General features: G+C 37.0%; 2 protein-coding genes across 4 annotated transcripts in view; both read left to right on the forward strand.

The window, feature by feature from the left end:
- bicc1a (BicC family RNA binding protein 1a) overlaps positions 1 to 3024 on the forward strand; it is a 66416-nt gene extending 63392 nt beyond the window's left edge. For all 3 annotated transcript variants that reach the window (XM_028469460.1, XM_028469462.1, XM_028469461.1), the window contains one exon: positions 1367 to 3024. In XM_028469460.1, coding sequence (XP_028325261.1) covers positions 1367 to 1494 — 128 coding nt within the window. In that variant the 3' untranslated portion in view covers positions 1495 to 3024. The remainder of the gene's footprint in view (positions 1 to 1366) is intronic.
- A 9837-nt stretch (positions 3025 to 12861) lies between these two features.
- Positions 12862 to 23209, forward strand: part of phyhiplb (phytanoyl-CoA 2-hydroxylase interacting protein-like b) — a 38114-nt gene continuing 27766 nt past the window's right edge. The window contains exon 1 of the mRNA XM_028468571.1: positions 12862 to 13228. Within this exon, the coding sequence (XP_028324372.1) occupies positions 13123 to 13228 (106 nt within the window). The 5' untranslated portion in view covers positions 12862 to 13122. The remainder of the gene's footprint in view (positions 13229 to 23209) is intronic.

A 23209-nucleotide genomic window follows, 5' to 3' on the forward strand; every position in this document is an offset into this window, starting at 1 on the left:
TGATCTTCTTCAAGTAAAACGGACAACAAACAATGTTTCTATTTTTATCTATGGACCAATCGTGTGTCTGAATAATAAAACCACAAACTAAAATGAACAACATTCAAACCATGAACACAGATTGTAAACAAAAGTAGATACAGTACATGAATGCTAGTAACAATTGATCGAAGTAAAAGGATTCAGTGATAAATCACGAAAGTAACTAAGGCAAAATAAGACATTGGGGAGGAAGAGGATCACACATTCAACCATTCAACTGATCAAACTATCATATGGATTATAACGATACGTTAGAGATATTAAGGTTAACAGGATGTCGGAGGAAGGTATTGTAAGAGAGGGGACCATACAGTACCTCTTCAAAATAAGAAAGCATCTTATCCGTTCTAGATGGAGAGTATTTGTAAGTTCTCAAAGCCACATTTTTTATATGTGGAAGTTCTTTTTTGTTCCAATGTGTGAGAAGCAACTTCTTGGCAGTGATTAATGCTGTAAGAAAAAAAACCTGAAAAAGTTGCTTAGAGTTTGTCACGGCAGATTTTCAGCATCCATCATTTTAGAACGTATACTTTCTCTGTGATGATGAAATCCAGACGCAGGCAATGTGAGTCAAAGTAACAAAAAATTATGAAAACAAACGAAATCAAAAGAAGTGAGCACAATGAAGTTCTCTGCTCTGAGAGGTACGGACGCTTGTGCTAATAATCTAAAAACATACGATATCATTTATAATGTTCTAAGAGAGAGAGAGAGAGAGAGGTGTGTGTGTGTGTGTGTGTGTGTGTGTGTGTGTGTGTGTGTGTGTGTGTGTGTGTGTGTGTGTGTGTGTGTGTGTGTGTGTGTGTGTGTGTGTGTGTGTGTGTGTGTGTGTGTGTGTGTGTGTGTGTGTGTGTGTGTGTGTGTGTCTGACTGTTTTGGGTTTTTAAGTGTGTGGAGGCGCTGTTCTCATGGCCTGAAGGTCCTGTACTAAACACGTATCTCCTTTGAGGGTGTTTATCTATGTGACTCACCAGGCAGAGAGGCATGGGACAGGTCATCAGGAGAACACTACAGTACTGTATATGGAGCTTTGATATGCAGGCACACAACCTTAATGAATCCTCACACGCATATATTGTATATGTAGAGCATGGATATGTAATCACACAGATCATCACACACGAATATGTGATGTATTCGTTTTGCTCCAACAACTTGTTTGGTGTTACGGTGTTTGAAATTCCTAGAATGATCATCTTTAAATCAAGAAATTGTAAGGATTTATGTATTTCTTTTCTAAACATTTATCCAGAAATCCAGTGTTTAGAATCAGCCCGCCTTCTCCTCTGTCCTCATGAGATTTGTTCTCGTTCCTTTTCCGCAGAACTGAACAAAAACCGGAGAAAGCTCTTTGAGCCGCCCATCAGGTCGTCTTTTCTTGAAGGAGGTGCCAGCGGCCGCCTCTCCCGCCAGTTTCACGCCGACATGGCCAGCGTCAGTGGGCGATGGTAGACGCCTCCACACCTCGTTGACCATCCCCACAGCCATCCACCAACCCTTAGTGTTTATTACAAAGGTGCCCAGATCGCAGTGACTGTTGTTTAAGCTCCTAATTATGACTGTTCACAATAGAATGAATGAAGTTTTTCTATATGTACAAAAAGCCATAGTATTACCTGATGTGCCAACGTGTTTCAAAACAAAAAAAGGGATTTATGAGACAGAAATCAATCAGTGTTCACTTTCCTACATGAAGAAGGGTACTGTCCAGTATTTCTGAACAGGCAGAATGATTAGTACAATCATTTTACGCATTGATACTACCTGCATTTGAACTATGCTGTTGTGTATCAGTGACATGCACTTTAAAAATTTACTAGATTTTTGCCTGTGAGAGCCGTATTCTAGGATTGCAATAATAAGACCCGACGATTCACGTGCCTGTATGTGTGTGCGGGCGTGGGTGTGTGTGTGTGTTGACTAAGAGCACGGATGCATTCTGTTTCAGAGCAAATGGAAGCACTTAGACTTTGAGATTAAAGTAGCACCAAAATGAAGGGAAAACAGGGCAGCACAACCAAATGGTGTCGAGTTCACATAATAATAATAATAATAATACCAAAGGAAACCATCTCTTTGGCTGCTTTCAGTGTACTATAAGAAGTGGACATTCCTCCCAGGTCAGTGTATCTATAGACAAAATAAGTAGTTAAATATTTTGTACTCCTTTATGTATTATGATTTTATTTTTAGTTTTTATTACCATTTTTAGGCAAATGAGTTGAATGTTTATTTGTAATCAGTTTACATGTGTATTTTTATAAGTTCATGAATAAGTTTTTATGATTTTTTTTTTCTAATGACTTTTGCTCTTGCTTTTACCTGAATCTGTGGAGCCAAAGCATGGCCGTGCCTTAGGACAGCAGCAGAGACGTGAGGCAGTTGGGTTCAGCTAAGCTAAGGCCTCTCTCTGGTTGTGTCATCAGGCCTCGTTCTGTGGTTTGTCTTTATCTGTTATAATATATATCACTGCTTCCGTCCACATGACCAAAATCCCTCCCTCTGTGCTTCTGGAAACTTGAAAAATACTCAAACATTTGCCTTAGCATCGTTTTATGTATTTTTGTTAGCTCGCATTGCATTTGAGAGGAAGATAACACACGAAATGACGATGCCCCTTTTCTAGCGTAAACTGCGAATGTATCTGCTTTTTCAAACATGGATGTTTTTGCATGATCAGCAATGAGACCATCCAAATCCTCCCCAGCAGTGTTTAATTACAGGTTGCACCAGTATTATCACAAAAGCTTTTTTTCTGTTTCCAAAGCGAAAAGGTTGATCTTCAGCAGTTGATCTGTTTTTTTTTTTTTACTAATTTCTTTATTTTTTTGTCAGTTATTTTAGTATCTGTTGGTTTATTTTTGCAAGCCAATCCATTTTCAATGTTATGAACATGCTTTAAGTGCAATTGAGGACCTCTTTGTATTGCGTTTTGCAATAAATATAAATAGACGCTCATTTTCTTACCTTGGTTCAAACAGGGGGAAAAAAGTGCAACAAATGAAGGAATGTACGTTGCACGTCACTTAACATTTTCCTCCAGAAAATCCAACTAAAATGAGCATCCACCTCATAATTATGTCAATGAGATTTATGTAAATTCAACCCTTTATGTCGATTTTGTTCCTCATTTCCATCTTGTTTTGCATCAGATTTGAGCCATTTTCGATGGTTATCAGTTTTTTTTTTGTGTTTTTTTTTTTTTAAACACTACGCTAAACGATACTCGGACATGGTTGCTAATGCAAACCAGGAAGTGAACTTTTGTTTGTTCTTTAAATCAGGATAAAAGGTGGCAAAGGGAAGGAGTCTGAAAACCTGAGGCCAGGTTCGGCCTTTGTTCCTCACGGTACTTACGTAGAAAGTGTTGATGCTCTGAGTGCTTTGACTCGTGTTTCTGCCTAGCAGACATTTGTTTTCACACCTCGCTTGGTTTAAATCAGTTTGCTCAGAGGGCAGTAGATCTTCTCTAATCAAGTGAATGTTAAAAAAGAAGTATTGGATCAGTAAATGGACTAACCAAGTGAAGAAGTTTACCACCAGTTTGTCTAGCCTTTGCCTTTGATCAAAAAAAAAAGTTTCACAATTATGCCTTTGATTTTTTTTTTTTTCCCCCCCAAAGGGATTTATTTGACGGAATCATTGTATTGCAAAAAAAAAGATAAATGGTACATTTATAATAAATGTAAACCACTAAGAAAAATTATGTATTACCTGACTTTTGTACAAAACTTTTCTGTCCTATACAACCAGAGTATTTGTGTAGGAATGGTACAGCGTCAACACTAAATTCCAGGGAGGAGTTTGTGTAGAAACGTTGCCGTGCGGCTGAAGCTCTGTTCACAGTAGCATCCGTTGATGCTGTTCTTTTTCTAGCTGTATGTGGTACAGATATTAGAGGAAGGCATTTTATGGTGAAATTGTCTAGTAGGCAAAATGTTTGTTCAAACATTCAAATAATATTATGAAGGTAATAAACATATGCAAACCACTTCTCTTTCGTGCTTGTTTTTGATTTTCTTTTTCTTTTTTCAGCTATAAAGAGTTTTATTTTATGCAAAAAAGTGGGAAAAAAAACAAACATTGAAAGCACTAGAACATTACTTTTCACTCTCACCATAAAACAGTGGACTCTTCCCCACCCCTTCCATTTTCCTATCCTGACTCCCTCTTCCCCGTTCCCTTCCCCCCCACCTAGGTGTAACACTGCCCTCTCTTTTTATATTCTATCTTTAATAAAGTGTTTCTCCCCCTTTTTCAGGGAGGGCTGGTGATGCTCACAATTATGCAATAATATAAATTAATTTATGTAATTGCAATAACAAAACATGTCTTTATAGTGTTGACCTTTGACACCATGTGCAGACAAGGTAAAACAAAATAAAACATTGAAATTATTACCAATACTTGAAATTCTCTATTATTTTGATCTAAAATCATATAATACCTAATCTTAATTAAACTTACTTAAAATGTATTGTTACTCTTTAAGGTAAGATTATACTTTATTAATTCAAATTACAAAATAAAGCTTTATTTCATGGGAAGGGGTTACTTTATTTTTTTGTAATGTGTACTTTCTGAACAACCCATTATTTTCTGCTTATGGAAAAATGTGACAGTTTGCATCTCAATGGTTGCAAATAAAATATGACCTTGTTTTCTAGAGCACTCAATTCTAAAATCATATTTAGCAACAATAAGATACAATGCTAAACAAAATATTATCATTGCAAAGTCATTACTACATTTTAAGTGACTAAATTGAACTGATAAGAAATTAAATGAGTTAAAATATGTCAATTCAAGCATTTTTAGCTAAATCCTGAGGGGGGCAGTGTTGTCTCAGTGACATTCTGTAAACTCGGAAACTGTTGCTAAGCAACAGAACATGGACCTGTGTTTCTCTAGCTTACTGTAAATGCTCTACCTAATGTGCACTTACAACAGTATGTTAAAAATAATCTAGTTTTTCACTTGTGTGGGAGTTTAGTATTTTTCAGTTTGTAGTAGTTTCATTTTACCAAATAATTCTTCGCATACTTTTTTATTTTATTCTAATCAATCCTTATTGAGAATGATTTTCTTTCCTATTCAATAACTGATCCCATACATTTGTTTCATATGTGACTTTGTGAATGTTGTAAAGATGATGATAATGTGAAAATAAATGAATGAACTTTTCCATCACTAACTGAAGGCCTCTCTAATGGCAGGAAAGGACTTTCATCCAGATCTAATAAAGCCCTGGGGTCCCATTAAGCACAGTATGTGATTCACCCAGTGTTTTCCTCCCATGTCTTAGATTTGTTTGGTGAATAAAGGACCCACTTAACGCCTTTTTGTTTACCTTACACCCAAACGATGACTGAGATGTAAATACTGGTGGTGATATGAATTGCAGAAGCTAAAGTGTGATGCGTGGGTAGACTGTGAAGATTACATTAAATATGGCATCTGCTGTCATTTCTTATAAACACTATAACAACACACAGCTACAATTTTATTTTATTTTATTTTATTTAATAGAAAAGAATGAATATCTGAAGTCAATCTGCTCAATTAACAGACATTTTTCTCCTTGTGGAATAACTTTTTTTTTTCATTATTTTTGATTTTTGATGAATTGCGCTTTTCAATCACTATCAAAAATAACTAGAAGTGCTGCCAATCATTCTTACAGCTCGCCAAGGCTAACTTCAATTTCATGCACTGTGGCTAACAGAGGGAGTGATGGACATGCTAAATTACAGAGAAGGCAAGTTATGGGCTTTTTGTCACGAGCATGCAATGCCTCCATTCAACATCCTGGCAGCACTTAAAGGCCAGCAGAACCCACAGCATCACTTCACTACTACACTCTATGACTAGCTGGTAAATACAGTGTGTGGTCAATGGTCTCAAATCTTCCATTAGAATGGTCCGCCACTTTTTGATTAGCAATTTGTTTTCTTATTCAGTGAAATAACCATGCATTTGATACCATTGTCCAGTCCAATCCAATTTATTGATAAAGCACGATTAAAAACAACACAGTAGACCAAAGTGCTGTACAACAAGGCAAAATAAAAAATACAATAATAAACACAACAGTACAGTGCCACCACAAAATACAATTGAAACAGTAAAAGTCACCTTCAACACTGGTTAAACGCCAAAGGCAAAGCAAATGTACTTGCATAGCGCATTTCACAAGGCAACTCAATCAATCATCAATCATCAATCTGACCCACATGGGTCAGGACCCCATGTGGGTCGCATAAAATGTCTAGTAATTGATTGGAAAAATAATTACTGATTGAAAATGTATTTTTGAAATGTTTTAATTAATGTTAACACACATTGTTAAACAACTGCATTCTATACTTTTGTTTAGTCAAATACAAATCTAGTTAATAACAATTATTATTATAATTATAATGAAATGCAGTATAAAAGTATCTGAACTGGCACAAATTGTTACTGATACTGGCAACTCTATTTGTAATGCAGTATAACAAAAGTGATCAAAAACTAATTCTAAAAAGAAATGTCTTAAGGGTCACCAGAAGTTATTGATATTAATATGGGGTCACAATCCAAAAAAAGTTGGGAACCACTGCTCTAAAACATCAGAAAGGTCTCTGATAAAACACAAGATAAAGATGCTACATCCCTACATTTGTCACTTGTCTCTATTGAGAACAAAGTCGCTAAGAGCTCCACAGTTGTGCGCCTTCACGATGACACCAGTAAAAACAGGGAGGTCAGAGCGTGGTTGATTCCATTCCACTTTCACATTTCTACATACTGCAGCTTTATTACATGGCTGCTCAAAGGTTCCTTGGCTTCAGACGCTTCCAACAAGGTTATATCAGTGTAATAAACAGGGTTGTATTGTTGCCGTTAAAAGCTTCAACTTTTAAAAAGTTATTTTCTCAGGACCAGCGAAGGTCATAAATTTGCACTGTGTGAAACTGTGAGATATTGTTTCTGTGTCCTCAGAGAAAAGCTTTCATTTTCTTTTTTCCCCCAGTATCTTTAATCTGCTTTCAGCTTCTGCAACAACACATTCGCCCAACATCATTAACACCCTAAAGCTTATCTCGTGGTGCATGTGATAGCAAGTAAATTCACTCTGTTGGTGGCTTATTTTGCACTGACCTTGAAAGGATTCAAATCTGTCATGTATCGCTGGATGAAATAGTTTTTATCTGAATTACACACAAGCTCTGATTAGGTGGAATTTCATTGGAGCTGATGGGCCACACTGCTAATCAATGACTCGCTTCATTTGCTGCCCTAAAATGCCTAACCAATGTATTTAAAATGCTGTGGTCGGTCCTGCTCCATATACTGTCTATGCTGACCTCATGTATCAGAAGTGTTGGGAAGTGAGTGACTTCAGCTGCATGTGGGTGTGACCCACTCTAGTCTGGAGAAAGAGGAGTTCATGGAATCTAAGAAACGTTGGGAAATTGATTTTGTTCATGAGCCTTTCTATAGTTTGCACACCTTTTTTGGTTTGTATGTTCCCTGCAGCTTATGTCCTGCTATTCCTCCATCTGTCAATGGTTCATGTAGCCTCTGAGCACATGCAGACAAACAAGAAAACCAGTGTGTGCTGCCAATACAGAGTTTTCAGCACCCTGTGGGGTGTGCAAACCAGCATTCATTTTGTTGACAAGATTTTCACCAACTACATTTTTAAGTAAAAATAGCTACATGACTGATTTAAAAACATACATGTGAACAAAAACTATATCTATCTTTTTGTCAACTAGTGAAAACTAAACTATAATTTAATTTTACACATTTATCACATCAAATCTGCCTTTGTGTATTTGCAATCATTAATACTATCCCATATCAGGTTGAGTATGTTAATGTTTCATTTATTCAGACAACTGTTACTTAGGAAATCCACTTTTATCACCTGACATGTTTCAACTGTCAACTGTTAGTCTTTTTCAGAGGCGTCTGCTAATTGCTTTGATGTTTCCTTTGAAGTTTCCTTAAACTTCTGCGTAGTAATTCCAGCAAGATTATTTTTGTCTTCTTTTTTAATAGTATGCTATGGTTTCATGAAGAAGACAAAAAGAATCTTGCTGGAATTACTACATGGAAGTCAAGGAAACTTCAAAGGAAACATCAAAGCGATCAGCAGACGCCTCTGACAAAGACTGGCAGTTGACAGTCGAAACATGTCAGGAGATGAAAGTTGATTTCCTAAGTATCAGTTGTCTAAATAAATGAAACCACAACATACACATCAAAAAGAAGACAAAAAAGAATCTTGCCCGAATGATTCATAAATTGTAATCAAATGTGTTTGACTAAAACTAGACTCTAACTGAATTAACCCTGATGATTACATTTTGACTAAAACTAAATTGCATTTTAGTCAAAAGACACTGAAATTTGCTGTAAAAATGGACACCGATGCAAACAAACACTAAGTGGTATTCCAAAGCAGTTTATGTAACTTGTATGATAGAAAATATTTAGGAAGCAGAAGAATGACGAGTTGGTGAACTTGTACTTGTGTGTGTGTTTTGATGTGTTCATGGGTCAGTAGTCTCCTCCTCCTCCTCCTCCTGGAGCCCTATTGGGAATACTGACGTTAACGCAGGATGACTTTTGCTCCAGGGTACTCGGGCGGGTGCAGGCTAGTGATGTCACAGAGGAAAGGATGGAGGTGTGAGGAGAAGGAGAAGGAGCTCTCCAGAATGGGTCAGACGCCTCCTCCCCCTTTAGATAAGCTCAGCATGCCAAATCAGTAATTAAGAGGGTGATGGGGTGACAAAAGGAAATAAATGGTGGCACACAGTGATTAGGAGGTTATGGTAATTGGCTTTTCTCGGATTGTTTTTGTTTATGCTGCCTATTTGAAATTCTGATGAGCTGGTGTGGGAAATTATAGTGGGAACACAGATGCAGAGTAATTCTCTTTAATCAAGTCAGCACAGCTGGTAAACCATGCTCGCGTATTTTAAAACATGAAAACATCCTCCACACTCGCCTAAACTAGATACGCCTGTAATGAATGAAAACCAATGGGACGTCTTTCTATGTTTTATCTGCTGCTGATGCTAAATCCTCACCTCAGAAATGAATAGTCATGTGTTGTGACCAGCCTGACCTTCTCCTTTAATTAAACCAGATGCAGCAAATACCCCTGAGATATTTAAACATGAAGTATATACACTATCATCCAATGGTGCATCTAAATTGTTTTGCAAATCAATCTGAGTCCCAGAGTGATTATGAGATGAAGGAGAGTTTATTTCACTAGAACGACAGAACATTGTTTGGTAATCCTTCAAAAAGCCTGAACAATAACCATCAGCTATATTTATTTAGACCACTGAAATAAACTCTGTAGCCTTTTGTTCAATGACACATAAAGGCCACAATCTTTATATCTACGAAGGCCAAACCTTGTAAAACAACACGAAACTCCAAACATATTGAAAATACTGTGTTTATTATTGTTTACCATGTTTCTATAACTTTAAGTATCACAGTTTATCATTTTAACAAGCTCAGTGTTCAGATAAGGGGGGAAAATAACTGACAGACTAACAAGAGATTGAATCATAGTTTCCTGGAAACAGAGAATAAATATGAATAGAAAAGCTCTCTTTAAACGTCCAGATAAACGCACCCACAGTGAGTTTTCATTGGGATTTCCTGCAGCTTATGATTGATATGAGCTCTCCTCTATAGACATAGAGAGTTTGCATCTCCTGACCTACAGGATGCCTTTGCCAGGTCATGGTGCGTGAATATGAATCTCAGTTGATCGATCAATATCCCTTCAAAACATTACAAAGTTAAAAAGAAATCTTTAATGTTGACAAGTTTGTGTGCATCCCAATAGCTTTGTTATGCTCATTTCTTGTTCATTTTGTCAACTAAAAGGTTTTGTCATAGCCTTTGTCGACTGCAAGTGACCGTTATTATGACTACGTAAAAAAATCACACGTTGATAAAAAAAATATATTTTATTTTTTATTTATTTATTCAGTTTATTTCCAACATGGTTAAATTCACTTTTTCTTTTTTTCTTTTTGTACATGCCGAAAAAGGAGACGAGAGAAGCAGTTTGCTTATCTAAGTCCCGTCCCCTGTATATACAGTATATATATATATTTTTCGGACTAATAAAAAAATTAACTATTATTTTGTCGCATGGGACGAAATCGAATCAGAACACATCTGATCATGTGGTCTTACACAATGATCACATCAAATGTGTCTGTGTTGATTTACAAACATTAATTCCAAATAAAATTGGGTAACTAGACTTGGTAAATGTGTAAACACACACACACACACACAGCATAGTAAAAAGGAGTCGAGAAAAGGTGAAGATAATGATTGATGGAACAGGATCAGAAGAGAACAAAGACCAAAGAAGTCCTGCCGTTGGTTATCACAGGAATAGCAAATGGTGAAGATTAGGGGGGGGGGGTGTCAAACACCCTGGACTCTGAACTGAACCACCAGAAGAATATGGGAGTCAGACACAGTAAGATGTCTTTGTCTGCTGTGAAGGAATCAGAGAACCACAATCGTGCTTGTAGCTTTACATGTATCAGGGTTATTGATTACGTTAATAAATCTAGTTTTCTGTGTGAGGTGATGTAAGAAAGAAATTGATATTGATGTCCAGGTCATTGGAAACACCAGCATTAAAAGTTCTACGCTGACAAAACTCTCATTATGTACATTTTAGTCGACTATATGTGTAACAGATTTAGTCGAATAAAATCTTAATCTCTCATTTAGCTGACTAAAATTAGACTATAACTGTCCTGATAACTACATTTTTGACAAAAAAAACAAAGATGCATTTTAGTCAAAAGACTATGACTATAAATGAATCAAAATGTGTTGTCAACATGAACACTGCTGTGTACTGTGTGGCCCTTCTCTCTCCTTGAGACAAAATCAGACAAAAACAAGCAGGCAGTGACACTCGGTTCACACACATGCCGTTGTTTAGAAAACACATGAGCAAGTGACACTATTTTCATCATCACAATGTGTTAATAAAGAGCCCCGGAGCATTAGAATGAACACAAATGACAGATGCAGACCTTTGGTGGGCGGGGCATGCCTGTCCCTGCAGGTCACTGATAAAAAAGAGAGAGGTGTGAAAGACTGATGACTATGAGATAATGGATGTAGACATACACACCCACAGCCTATAGCAGAGATGAGCGACTTGCATTGGGGGCCACAAAAATGAGATTTTTCTGATCCGAGGGTCAAATTATCAACATTCATGTCGACCCATTTTGAACATTAATACAGAAATATTTCTTCTTTTGTTTTGTATGTTTTTTGCTCTTCTTTGTTGTTGTTTTGTGTGCTTTTGGAGTCATTTTGCGCATTTTTGTATAGTTTTGTTGTTTGATGTGTTATGAGTTATTTTGTGTGCTTTTGGAGTCATTTTGGTAGTTGTTTTATATATTTTTTATGAATCCATTTGAAGCCATCTTGTCTGTCTTTTGTTGTTGTCCTTTTTGGGTATTTTTCTGTAATTTTACAAGTTTTTCTGAGTCATTTTATGATTTTTTTGTGGTGTTTTCCGTATTTCTTTTTGTCATTTTGTGTGTTTTTTGAGTAATCTTTCTCATTAACTTTAAGGGCTGCACAAAATGGCCTATATCTGGCCTATAGCAATTACGGTGGGGATATACATTTAGTAATTATTAAATGTCCCCAAAGCATTAGGACTCATCCATCAGAATAAAACAATGAGGTGTGACTGTTCATTTATTATGAAGCACATGTCAGAGCCCTTCTGCTCATTATCCATAGAGAAAGGTTTTGGGGTTCATTATGACTTCATCCAGAGGGGACCCCATCATGTGTATGGAGGACCAAACCTGCCACTATATATATATATATATAAATTTATTTATTTTTTTCAATACAATAAAAATAAATTATATTTTGTTTTTTATATCCACTTTTATTTATCAATCTATATTATATTTTTGAACAATATTTTTGCATTGTTCCTTTTTCTAAACATTTATTTTTTTTTATCACTTATATTTATTTATTTGTCTTTATTTTTAAACTTAGCGTTTTGTTATTTTTTATGGAAGCGTAGAGCTGCTTCAAGGGAAAATATATTTGAACAACCAATACACAATATACATTTGGATTCAAAACAATATAATTATATTGTTCATACAATACAGTGACCCAAAATATATCTTCCCCTGTGGCAGCTCTACGCTTCTGTAATTTTTCATATTAATTTAGTTATTCATTTATTTTTAATTTTGACAGGTTTGGTCCTCCAGACATGTGTACAGAAGAGGATTAGGGCCAAATTTGATAGAGAAAATATTTTTTAAAAAGTAAAAATGTCGACATTAAAGGCAAAATGTTTACGTTAATCTCAAAATTTCAATTTGAATCTCGAAATTTCGACTTTAATCTCGAAATTTCGACTAAATTAAATTGTTTTCTCAATCATAATTGGCCCTAATCCTCTTCCGCACGTGTGCACCTGCGCTCCCGCCACAGAAAAAGCTTCGCCAAATAAGGACATGTGCGCGCGCCTCGTTGGGGGTGAAATGGGGAAAAAAACGAGTGAGTGCTGGACAGATTTCATGGACCGTAGGGTGAGGGTTGGGAGGGGGGGGACACACACACTGGGATTAAGTGATTACATAAGGAAGCATCGAATGTGCAAAACGACTCTGCGCTAATCCTAATGTTGAACTCGGTGCGCGCGCGCACACGTGTGGCTTTGAACGCAGGAAGGCGCGGCGAGCACGCGCTCTCAGTCACAGGGTGTGTGAGATGAGATTAGGCGGACAGTGAAGGAAGTTCAGGTGTGTGTGTGTGTGTGTGTGTGTGTATACGCACACGTCCTCTCAGTGCGTGGCTGCTGGTGCAGTTGGAGCCCGTGACGCGCCTGCGCCGCCCGGAAACCGAGCAGTGAGAGCAGTAGTCGCTCTGTGCGCACCGAGCGGACTGCCACAGCCACTCTGGACACATATTACTACTGTGCACGATCCGTGGACGGCATTTTAAAAAGAACATCATCATCATCATCATCATTATCCAGACATGGAAGTCCCAGGCTTAGCGCACAACATCAGCAGCCCATTAAGTCCCTGTGAGGGGATGATCAAGGACCTGAGCTTGGATTCCATACAGTTATGTGAAAGAGATGGTAAGAATATATGTCTCTTATTATCACAGGGACTTACATTCAGGGTGTTTGTCATTGTTTTTTTTTTTTTTTTTTTTTTTTTTTTTTTTTATGCTAAGGCTGCACCCTTAGTGCAGGTGGATGCATGGATCTGGGGGAGTGGTGCGTTTGTGCGTGTGTGGAATACACAAGACACATGGTTTAGGCCTGGGCAATATATCGAGATTCTAGATATATATTTGAGTTTTCTATTTTGGCGATATAGAAAATTACAATATTGCCTATGTCAATATGCTTTTATTTTATAGGCCATTTTGTATTAAAATACTCATTTTAGGAGTCGCTACTTTCTCGACTTCTTAGAACAGCATGAAAAGCACAGTTAGATGGATTCATGATCCAGACCTTACCCTAAACAAGCCACACTACAGAACTCACTCACACGTGCTGTCACTTACAGGAGAAAAAGCTAAAAAGTGGCACATAGTGTGCAGCTGTTTGTTAATAAATGTGAATTTTGCCAGCAAATTTAACCTGGAATGGCTTTTCCAATAATACTTTATTGAGTCGAAAATATCGGCATTTAGAGAAGAAATATCAAGATCTGAATTTTGGTCCATATTGCCCAGCCCTACACATAGGTTTCTATTCCTGCAAAGCCATGAGGAAAACAGTTCTACATGATGGAAGTAGCTCAGCATCTTATGTTTTACACACACACCACCATTTTTTTTATTAAATTACGCTTAATATCATTATTGCAGGAGAACCAATGTTGCATCTCTGCACAACTCAGGAAAAACTATCTCTCATCAACATTTATAATTGATGAAGTCTCCCTGATGCAGCATCCTTGAAGAAATGTCTTGACCTTTCCTAGATTAAAAGATAATTTAATGTCCTTTGTTGATGGAGGTGCGTCAGTTAGTTTGATTTATTGATTTACTCATGAGCTGAATGAGTGAGTTTTACGGTGTGTCTTTGGCATTGGGGGGGGGTGGGGTGGGGGGCGCAGAAAAATAGCAAGTCATTATCAGCCGAGAGTGAGAGGCTAAACCATGGCTGGACTCACACGTGCATGTGTGCACAGGCGATGCAGCAAAGCATCAAAACCATCAATGTAATTATTACACATCACTGAACCATATTTGTATTAGGACTGTTAATAAAAAAATAAATATGCGTTTTAATTAGAATTGCCAGAGATTTGTCTCTACTAGAACAACGTATGATGGTAGTTTTTTTCCTTTAGCGTTCTGGTATCTGTTCTGTATTTATGTACGTAAGTATATAAGCTGTTTGTGGGCATCCCTGGGAGTCAATGGCGTGCCTTCATTTGCCATCCAAAGGACCCCCACCATCTGCCCACAGAGCAGCCATTGTACCACTGTGGCTCATCTGCCCTGCACTGCTCCAATAGTAATAGAAGAGGACACAGTTTATATCCTCTTAGTGCTTTGCTCAGCCTCGCTCTGAGGCTTTCATTTTAATAATGTGGCATTGGGCCTGGGCTGCACTTCTCACAGATAGATTCTGTCAGGTTTGTGCTTTATAGGCTGCAGGTGAATCATAACTGATATACAGTCTCCTATTTCTCTTACAAATCAGAATACATGTGTATACATATTCATTTAAGGGTGTAAGAAAAAAATGATTCAGTGATATATCACGATTAGGGATGTCCTGATACAACTTTTTCACTTCCGATACGCTACCAATATTGCAACCTTGAGTATTGATCGATACCGATATTGCCCCGATGCAATATCAGCAAGAATCGTACATACTTTTATTACTTATTTTGTAGTGTGTGGTGTTAGAAAAGGCTTGATCAAGTGATGTTACTCAAACAGAGAACAATAGTCAGCAACAGTAGGTATGAGAAAAACTGACCCATTTGTTATGAACCAATTGGTAAAACATACATTTTAACCTTTATCATAATATATACAGTATTCTACAATTGAATAAATATAATATATCAGAGATTTTGGATGCAGTCCGATAAAATCCAGTATTCTTTTTATGGCTGATATCGGACCAATATCCGATATCAATGTCAGATCGGTACACTCCTAATCACAATATTTCACTTTGCAATAATCGTATCGTTCCAAAAAATGTCACATTTTTTATCATATTTTTCATAAAGAAAAAAATATTTAATTGCATAGCATGACATGTCAATGCCTGGTCACTAGGTGTTAGTGAACCACATCAGACCTGGTTAAACTGCCTCACTCCTCAATGTATTTTAGCTTGAAAGTTGATTACAGAAAAAAGGAAAAAAAAAAATTTTTTAGTTATTGCAATTAAATAAATGAATTTATTCTGTTGCATAATTGTGACCATCACCAGTCCAACCCCAGAAAAACTTACACCTAGGTGAGAAGGAAGGGAACCGGGAAGAGGGAGTCAGGGTAGGAACATGGAAGGGGTGGGGAAGAGTCAACTGTGTTAAGGTGAGAGTGCAATGTGACGTTACAGTTGTGCATATTCATTATTAAATTAAGAACTTAAATGTAATGTAATTTGACAGTTGGATAAACTTGTTTTTGATATTACTTGACTTTGAAAACAATGAAATGAATAGTTTTTCATACCATTTTCTACCTGTAAAGGTGAAATTTGAAATAATTGATACCGTGATCTATCGTATTGTTTAGTGTCAGGATATATCGTATCGTGACATGCAAATAGTGAATCGTATCGTCAGATTCATGGCAATGCACAACCCCAGTATACATGCTTGTGTTTATGTAAAATCACCTACTGTGCACTGCTATCTCTGGTTATCCTCTATCTGCTGTGGGCTGCTGTGTATCATCAGTCACTGTCATTTCTTTATATCTACACAAAAATTCATTTCAGAAGGATGTGCACAACATAATAGCCACAGTGTTATAGGATTATACACATGATTCTATGCCTGCTTTATTGAATTAACAGTCAGTATTCTACTTCTTGTGCTGTCAAATGACCTCCAACCTAGTTTAGTCTGTTCTTGCCTCACCCTAAAGCACACAAAAAAAGAAAGTATCCCTCAGTTTGACCTCTGTTATAAAGAAAAACACCAAAAAAAAAAAAAAAGACATCCTATATCATCAGCCTCTCCATTATTCTATAGAGCATCTCTCCGGTTTCACATAGCTTCTATATTTATCTCTTAAATCCATTAATATTTAATTGTAGGCATGAGAGGCTTATATTCTTATGCTGACCAAGCAAATGGATGCATGCAGCTTCAGTAGGCCCACTGTCTGTTAGAAAGAGCTTTCACACACACGCACGCGCGCACACACACACAGACGTACACTGAGCATTTCAATGCACAAAAGACATGGAGGGATATACAAGTTGTTTCGTGCAGTGGTTCGCCCTTAGAGAGAGCTCTACGTGCAGTAGCAAATAGCTACGTGAGGGATGGGGGAAGTTCACGTTTCAAAACAGACACTCAAATATTTGATTGAGTTTTCATTAATGCATTGTTTTTGTACGCTTGGACTGGAGGCCCAAATGAAATGCATACCAAAGCTTTTGTCTTTTCACTTCTGGTATAATAGTCATGACAAAGTGTTGCCCTTTTTTTTTTTTAAAGGAAAAGTGTTTTGTTGACATTGAAAACACTCAATGGTTCACCCTCAGCTGGATGCAGACAGGCTGTCTTTCTACACTGTTTCCTCTCACTGCACTGGAGCACCGTCTTTATTTCACATCATAGATTATTATTATTATTATTATTCAAATCTTTTTTATTGATTTTGAGTATAAATGAATATACATACATGAACTCAAGCATTGTTCAATAGACCCAACACATGGAAAGATAAAGAAACAGCATGAACTGTAAAATGAAACGATATCATACATCAATGGTGGAAGAACTATTACACGCTGAATTCAGATTCAAAATAAAGAAGGAATGGCTGCCAGATCTTATCATAATGTGGAATCGATCCGCTTATGCTACATCTCAGGTGTTCAAACTTCAAACGGGACATTACTTCCTCCACCCAAAGCTTAAATGTTGGTGAAGCTGACTTTTTCCACATTTCACGTCATAGATCATCACGGTTATGTTAACACAATTATGTCACGTTGAAATCTGCTTTCGTTTAGTTCAGTGGGATGAGATCGGCAAATTTTAAAAGTGAGCGACTTTCATATTTACAGCCGTAGATGTTTGTATTTGACACATTTATGATGTTAAATTTATGTTTTTCTGCAACAAAGTTTATCTCCAATTTCTTCCATCAGTCCAAAGCATGAAATTCCAAGTCAAGATAAGCCAAAAAAATTGCAATTTCATTTTTTGAAGTTAATTTGGATCTAAAGCATATGTGGCAAACTCCAGACCCGGGGGCCAAATCCAGCCCTTTGGGGCATCCAGTTTGGCCCGCAGGAGAAAGTAAAAATGACAGAGAAAACATGAATCATTGTGTAAATGATTCATGTTTTTCTCACAGTTTTCCCTCTGCTTATATCGCATGATTGTAGTCATTTTTATTGTTAACAGTTGAAAAAACAATCTTACAAAATAGTATTGTATTTTAGACATAGTATTTTCCTGAAATAAATAGAAATTGGTCAAAAAAATCTCGGAAATTTAAAGTGAAGATCCTTTTTGGACTCATATCTATCAGTTATTGCTTGGATATGGTCAGTTTTTTTTTTTTTTTTTAAATATTTAGTTTTTTATATATACGCAGAAGTGCAAACTATGGCCCAATAATGTTCAAATTATTTGTTTTCTTGCATAAAGTCTGTGACCCACTTGAGATCAAACTGCTCTGTATTTGGCCCTCGAACTAAAATGCATTTAGTGCAGGGCTCCTCCAGGACCAGGCCCAATAAAAGACTAAATGTGTGCATCTTATTGTTTGTATCATAGCAGCACTGTTATGTACTTGCAACTTTATAACCATAGCTACACCCTGTGTTGCTAGACAGGATGAGTAGGAATAATATAATATTAATGGATAAGTCTATTTGTCATCTTTATACAACGATACCCATGCATTTCTTTTTTCTTGACGTGCCTTTATTTGTCTTGTTATGGCGATACTTTTCAAAACCAAATATCCAAAGGGAAAGGTATTTTATTCACAATTCACATCAACTGCTGCCATTCCAAACCCAAAAGCAAAAATTAAAAAGATAAACTGACAACATCTATTTAGCATTGTGAAGTGCAACAGGACTGTGAAGATTTAGCTTCATGTAAGCCTCACAGATCTGTTAGCGTAGCGTAACAGTTTATTTGTGTTTTGCTACTGATCTTAATCGCTTTGCTTCCACATAGCTCAGCAGCAGCAGGCCTAACGCATGCTTTATGATGTTCTGCGTCGTCTGAGGGAGCTGGCCTGTGTTCAGCCAAAGCGCACGTGCCCCGTAACATAGCTGGCACTGCTTACAACTACATGTTTTCTAGCTACTTATCGACTGTATAAGCTCTTTATCTTGTACTTTAGCATTTTCCTAAAGAGTTTGGATGTAAAGTCATTTTAGGGCCAATTAAATCCATTATGAGACAGTTTTAGAGATGTTTGCGCAGGAATGCTGTCTTTTTCTAAAAGCTTTTCAATGTTTTTCTTGAGCATTTATTTATACGTTTTTTTTTTTTTGTTTATTATGTGATGGAAAATGTATGAACCATTAGGGAATGTTTGTTTTCCGATGGTTAGATGGAGCTTGAGCTTTAATTTTTTTTTTGCATTTAATAATACCTCCTACGAAAATTCCTTCAACAAGAAGTTTGGTCTTAGTTCCAGCAAGATTATTTTTGTCTTCTTTTTGAATAGTTTGTTAAGTTAAGGTTTTGTTTATTCAGACAAGGTTAGGAAATGTATATCTCCTGACGTGTTTCGACTGTCAACTTCGAGTCTTCATCAGAGGAGTTCTGCTGATCGCCTTTGATGGTTCCTTTGAAGTTTCGCCTGACTTTCGGGTAATAGTTCCAGCAATTAATTTTGTCTTCTTTTTGAATAGTATGTTAAAAGTATTGTGGAGGATGTTATTTTTGCTTCAAATTCCAGGGGATCATCAAGACTATTGGTCCTCCTATTTATAGTACGCGCTCGTCCTTAGCTAGTTTTGGCTTGCTATGCATGCACACTTTCAAGTGTTTATGTGTCTCGTGAGCTACGTTTTCAGAAATTCATTGAAGCTCGTCGTTCTCACCGGGTTAGTGCATATTTTCTTTTGGAACGTAAGCTTGTATGAGCGATGCCGACACCAACTGGTAAGCAGAGCTGCACAAGGAATACTGGGCTTGTGCACACGTTTAATAAGCGTTCCCTCTTGGGAGCAGGTAGAGTGTTGTGCATGTGCATTTTTTATAAGAGTGGAGAGGGCGTTACTTTTCTAAACTTCGGGAAAATCCTCCTCTATACCTTTAAATTAAGGTGTTGTTTATTCATAAATGTTTCAGATAAACAAAACCTTAACATACTATTCAAAAGGAATCTTGCTGGAACTATTGCATGGAAGTCAAGTGAAACATCAAAGGAACCATCAAAGGCGATCAGCAGAACTCCTCTGAGAAAGACTGGCAATTGACAGTCGAAACATGTCAAGAGATAAAAAAAAATCCTGAAAAATTTATGAATAAACAAAACTTTAACTTCACATTCTTAACAAGTTTGGTCTTAGCTCAAAGCGCTTTGATATCGAATTAATCTGTTGATTTTGAACTTGAATATCTTGTTTGTGTCCAAACAGTGTAATCAGTGAGTCTGTGAGGCCTTTGTATGCGATTCCAAAGCGTATTAATATATATAAGGTGGAACACAGGCTGTGTGTCCCTGATGAACAGGCCACTGTTTTTCTTCACTCTGACAGAAAGATGTTTTCTCCGTCGGCAGCTCCTCTCACTCCCAGCATGCTCTCTGTCTCTGTCTAGCCCCTGCACTGAAAATGAACAAAGGCGTGATTTTCAAAAGGCCTAAAAGCCTCCATGCCTAGCAAGTGCCTGTTATGCTGCGGATGTCTGGAGTTAAAATTTTAGACCTCACACTGAAACTTTAAATGTGGGAGGTTTGCACGTCTGAGTGCTGAGTTACAGTCGGTACCGCTAACCTCCTCCAAAAAGGACTCAAATAGTTTTTCTTAAGTCTTATTTTTCAAGCTTTTGGAAGTCATGGCACATGACAAATGAACAGCTTATATTTATGTGGTCATACACGTAAAAGCAAACTGCCAAAGTTGTATTTATCTGGTCACGTTTTGCAGAAAAATTACAATATTTTCTGCTTATATGTGTAGATGAGTTATTAAGTTATTAGATATGGTCACATGTTTTACAAAAACCTAACCCTCAGTAAATGGTGACTTTAATTTTTTTTTTTTTTAAAGCAGAAGTACATATACTATACATTGCAGGGTAGGGGTCTACAACTTTCAATTAATAATACCATATCTAAAATGAAACAAAAACAATTTTGTTTCCATTTTTATGCCTTACTAATGCCTTACTTCCGTTTGCCGTTTTTAAGCCTTACTATAGCCTTACCTTGATTTTCGAGGCATTTGACATTTTTTCACCCGATTTTATGCCTTACCATAGCGTTTCCCCCGTTTCAAATTTTTTCGCCTGTTTTTCTTTGCGTTACTATAGCCTTACCTCCATTTTTGGTGTTTAAAATTTTTTCGCTTGTTTTTATGACTTACTATATAACTTTACCTCCATTTTTGGGGCTATGAAATTTTTTCTCCCGTTTTGATGCCTTATTATAGCCTTACCTCCATTTCGAGGTTTTGAATTTTTTTCGCTCGTTTTTATGCCTTACTATAGCCTTACCTCCATTTTTGGCGTTTGAAATGTTTTCGTCCATTTTTATGCCTTACTATAGCCTTACCTCCGTTTCGAGGCTTGGAAATTTTTTTCGCCCGTTTTTATGCCTTTCTATAGCCTTACCTCCATTTTTTAGCGTTTTAAATGTTTTCATCCATTTTTATGCCTTACTGTAGCCTTACTTCCATTTTTGCCGTTGGAAACGTTTTCGCCCGTTTTTATGCTTTACTATAGCCTTACCTCCATTTTTGGCGTTTGAAATTTTTTTTCCTTTTTTAATGCCTTACTATAGCCCTACCTTTGTTTTTGGCATATGAAGTTGTTTCGTCCGTTTTTATGCCTTACTATAGCCTTACTTCCGTTTCGAGGCCTTGAAATTTTTTTTCTTGTTTTTATGCCTTTCTAGAGCCTTACTTCCATTTGTAGGTGTTTGAATTTTTTTTGCCTGTTTTTATGCCTTACTATAGCCTTACTTCCGTTTTGAGGCTTGGAAATTTTTTTGCCCGTTTTTATGCCTTACTATAGCCTTACCTTCGTTTCGACCCCTGAAATTTTTTCAGCTGTTTTTATGCCTTACTATAGCCTTACTTCCGTTTCGAGGCCTTGAAATTTTTTTGCTTTTTTTATGCCTTACTATAGCCTTACTTCCGTTTCGAGGCTTCGAAAAATTTTTGCCCTTTTTTATGCCTTACTATAGCCTTTCTTCCGTTTCGAGGCCTTGAAATTTTTTTGCTTTTTTTTATGCCTTACAATAGCCTTACCTCTGTTTCGACCCCTGAAATTTTTTCATCTGTTTTTATGCCTTACTATAGCCTTACCTTTGTTTTTTGGCATTTGAAGTTGTTTCGCCCGTTTTTATGCCTTACTATAGCCTTACTTCCGTTTCAAGGCCTTGAAATTTTTTTGCTTTTTTTTATGCCTTAATATAGCCTTACTTCCGTTTCGAGGCTTGGAAATTTTTTTGCCCGTTTTTAAGCCTTACTATAGCCTTACCTCCGTTTCGACCCCCGAAATGTTGTCACCTGTTTTTATGCCTTACTATAGCCTTACCTTTGTTTTTGGCATTTGAAGTTGTTTCGCCCGTTTTTATGCCTTACTATAGCCTTACTTCCGTTTCGAGGCTTGGAAATTTTTTCGCCCGTTTTTATGCCTTACTATAGCCTTACCTTCGTTTCGACCCCTGAAATTTTTTCAGCTGTTTTTATGCCTTACTATAGCCTTACTTCCGTTTCGAGGCCTTGAAATTTTTTTGCTTTTTTTATGCCTTTCTATAGCCTTACTTCCATTTGGAGGTGTTTGAAGTTGTTTCACCCATTTTTATGCCTTACTATAGCCTTACCTCCGTTTCGAGGCTTGGGAATTTTTTTGCCCGTTTTTATGCCTTACTATAGCCTTACCTCCATTTCGACCCCTGAAATTTTTTCACCTGTTTTTATGCCTTACTATAGCCTTACTTCCGTTTCGAGGCCTTGAAATTTTTTTGCTTTTTTTTATGCCTTACTATAGCCTTACTTCCGTTTCGAGGCTTGGAAATTTTTTTGCCCGTTTTTATGCCTTACTATAGCCTTACCTCCGTTTCGAGGCTTGGAAATTTTTTTGCCCGTTTTTTTTGCCTTACTATAGCCTTACCTCCGTTTCGACCCCCGAAATTTTTTCACCTGTTTTAATGCCTTACTATAGTCTTACCTTTGTTTTTGGCATTTGAAGTTGTTTCGCCCGTTTTTATGCCTTACTATAGCCTTACTTCCGTTTCGAGGCCTTGAAATTTTTTTGCTTTTTTTTATGCCTTACTATAGCCTTACTTCCGTTTCGAGGCTTGGAAATTTTTTTGCCCGTTTTTATGCCTTACTATAGCCTTACCTCCGTTTCGAGGCTTGGAAATTTTTTTGCCCGTTTTTTTGCCTTACTGTAGCCTTACCTCCGTTTCGACCCCCGAAATTTTTTCACCTGTTTTAATGCCTTACTATAGCCTTACCTTTGTTTTTGGCATTTGAAGTTGTTTCGCCCGTTTTTATGCCTTACTATAGCCTTACTTCCGTTTCGAGGCCTTGAAATTTTTTTGCTTTTTTTATGCCTTACTATAGCCTTACTTCCGTTTCGAGGTTTGGAAATTTTTTTGCCCGTTTTTATGCCTTACTATAGCCTTACCTCCGTTTCGACCCCTGAAATTTTTTCACCTGTTTTTATGCCTTGTTATAGCCTTACCTTTG

This window comes from Gouania willdenowi, chromosome 15 (assembly GCF_900634775.1).
Source record: "Gouania willdenowi chromosome 15, fGouWil2.1, whole genome shotgun sequence".
NCBI classification, from domain to species: Eukaryota; Metazoa; Chordata; class Actinopteri; order Blenniiformes; family Gobiesocidae; genus Gouania; species Gouania willdenowi.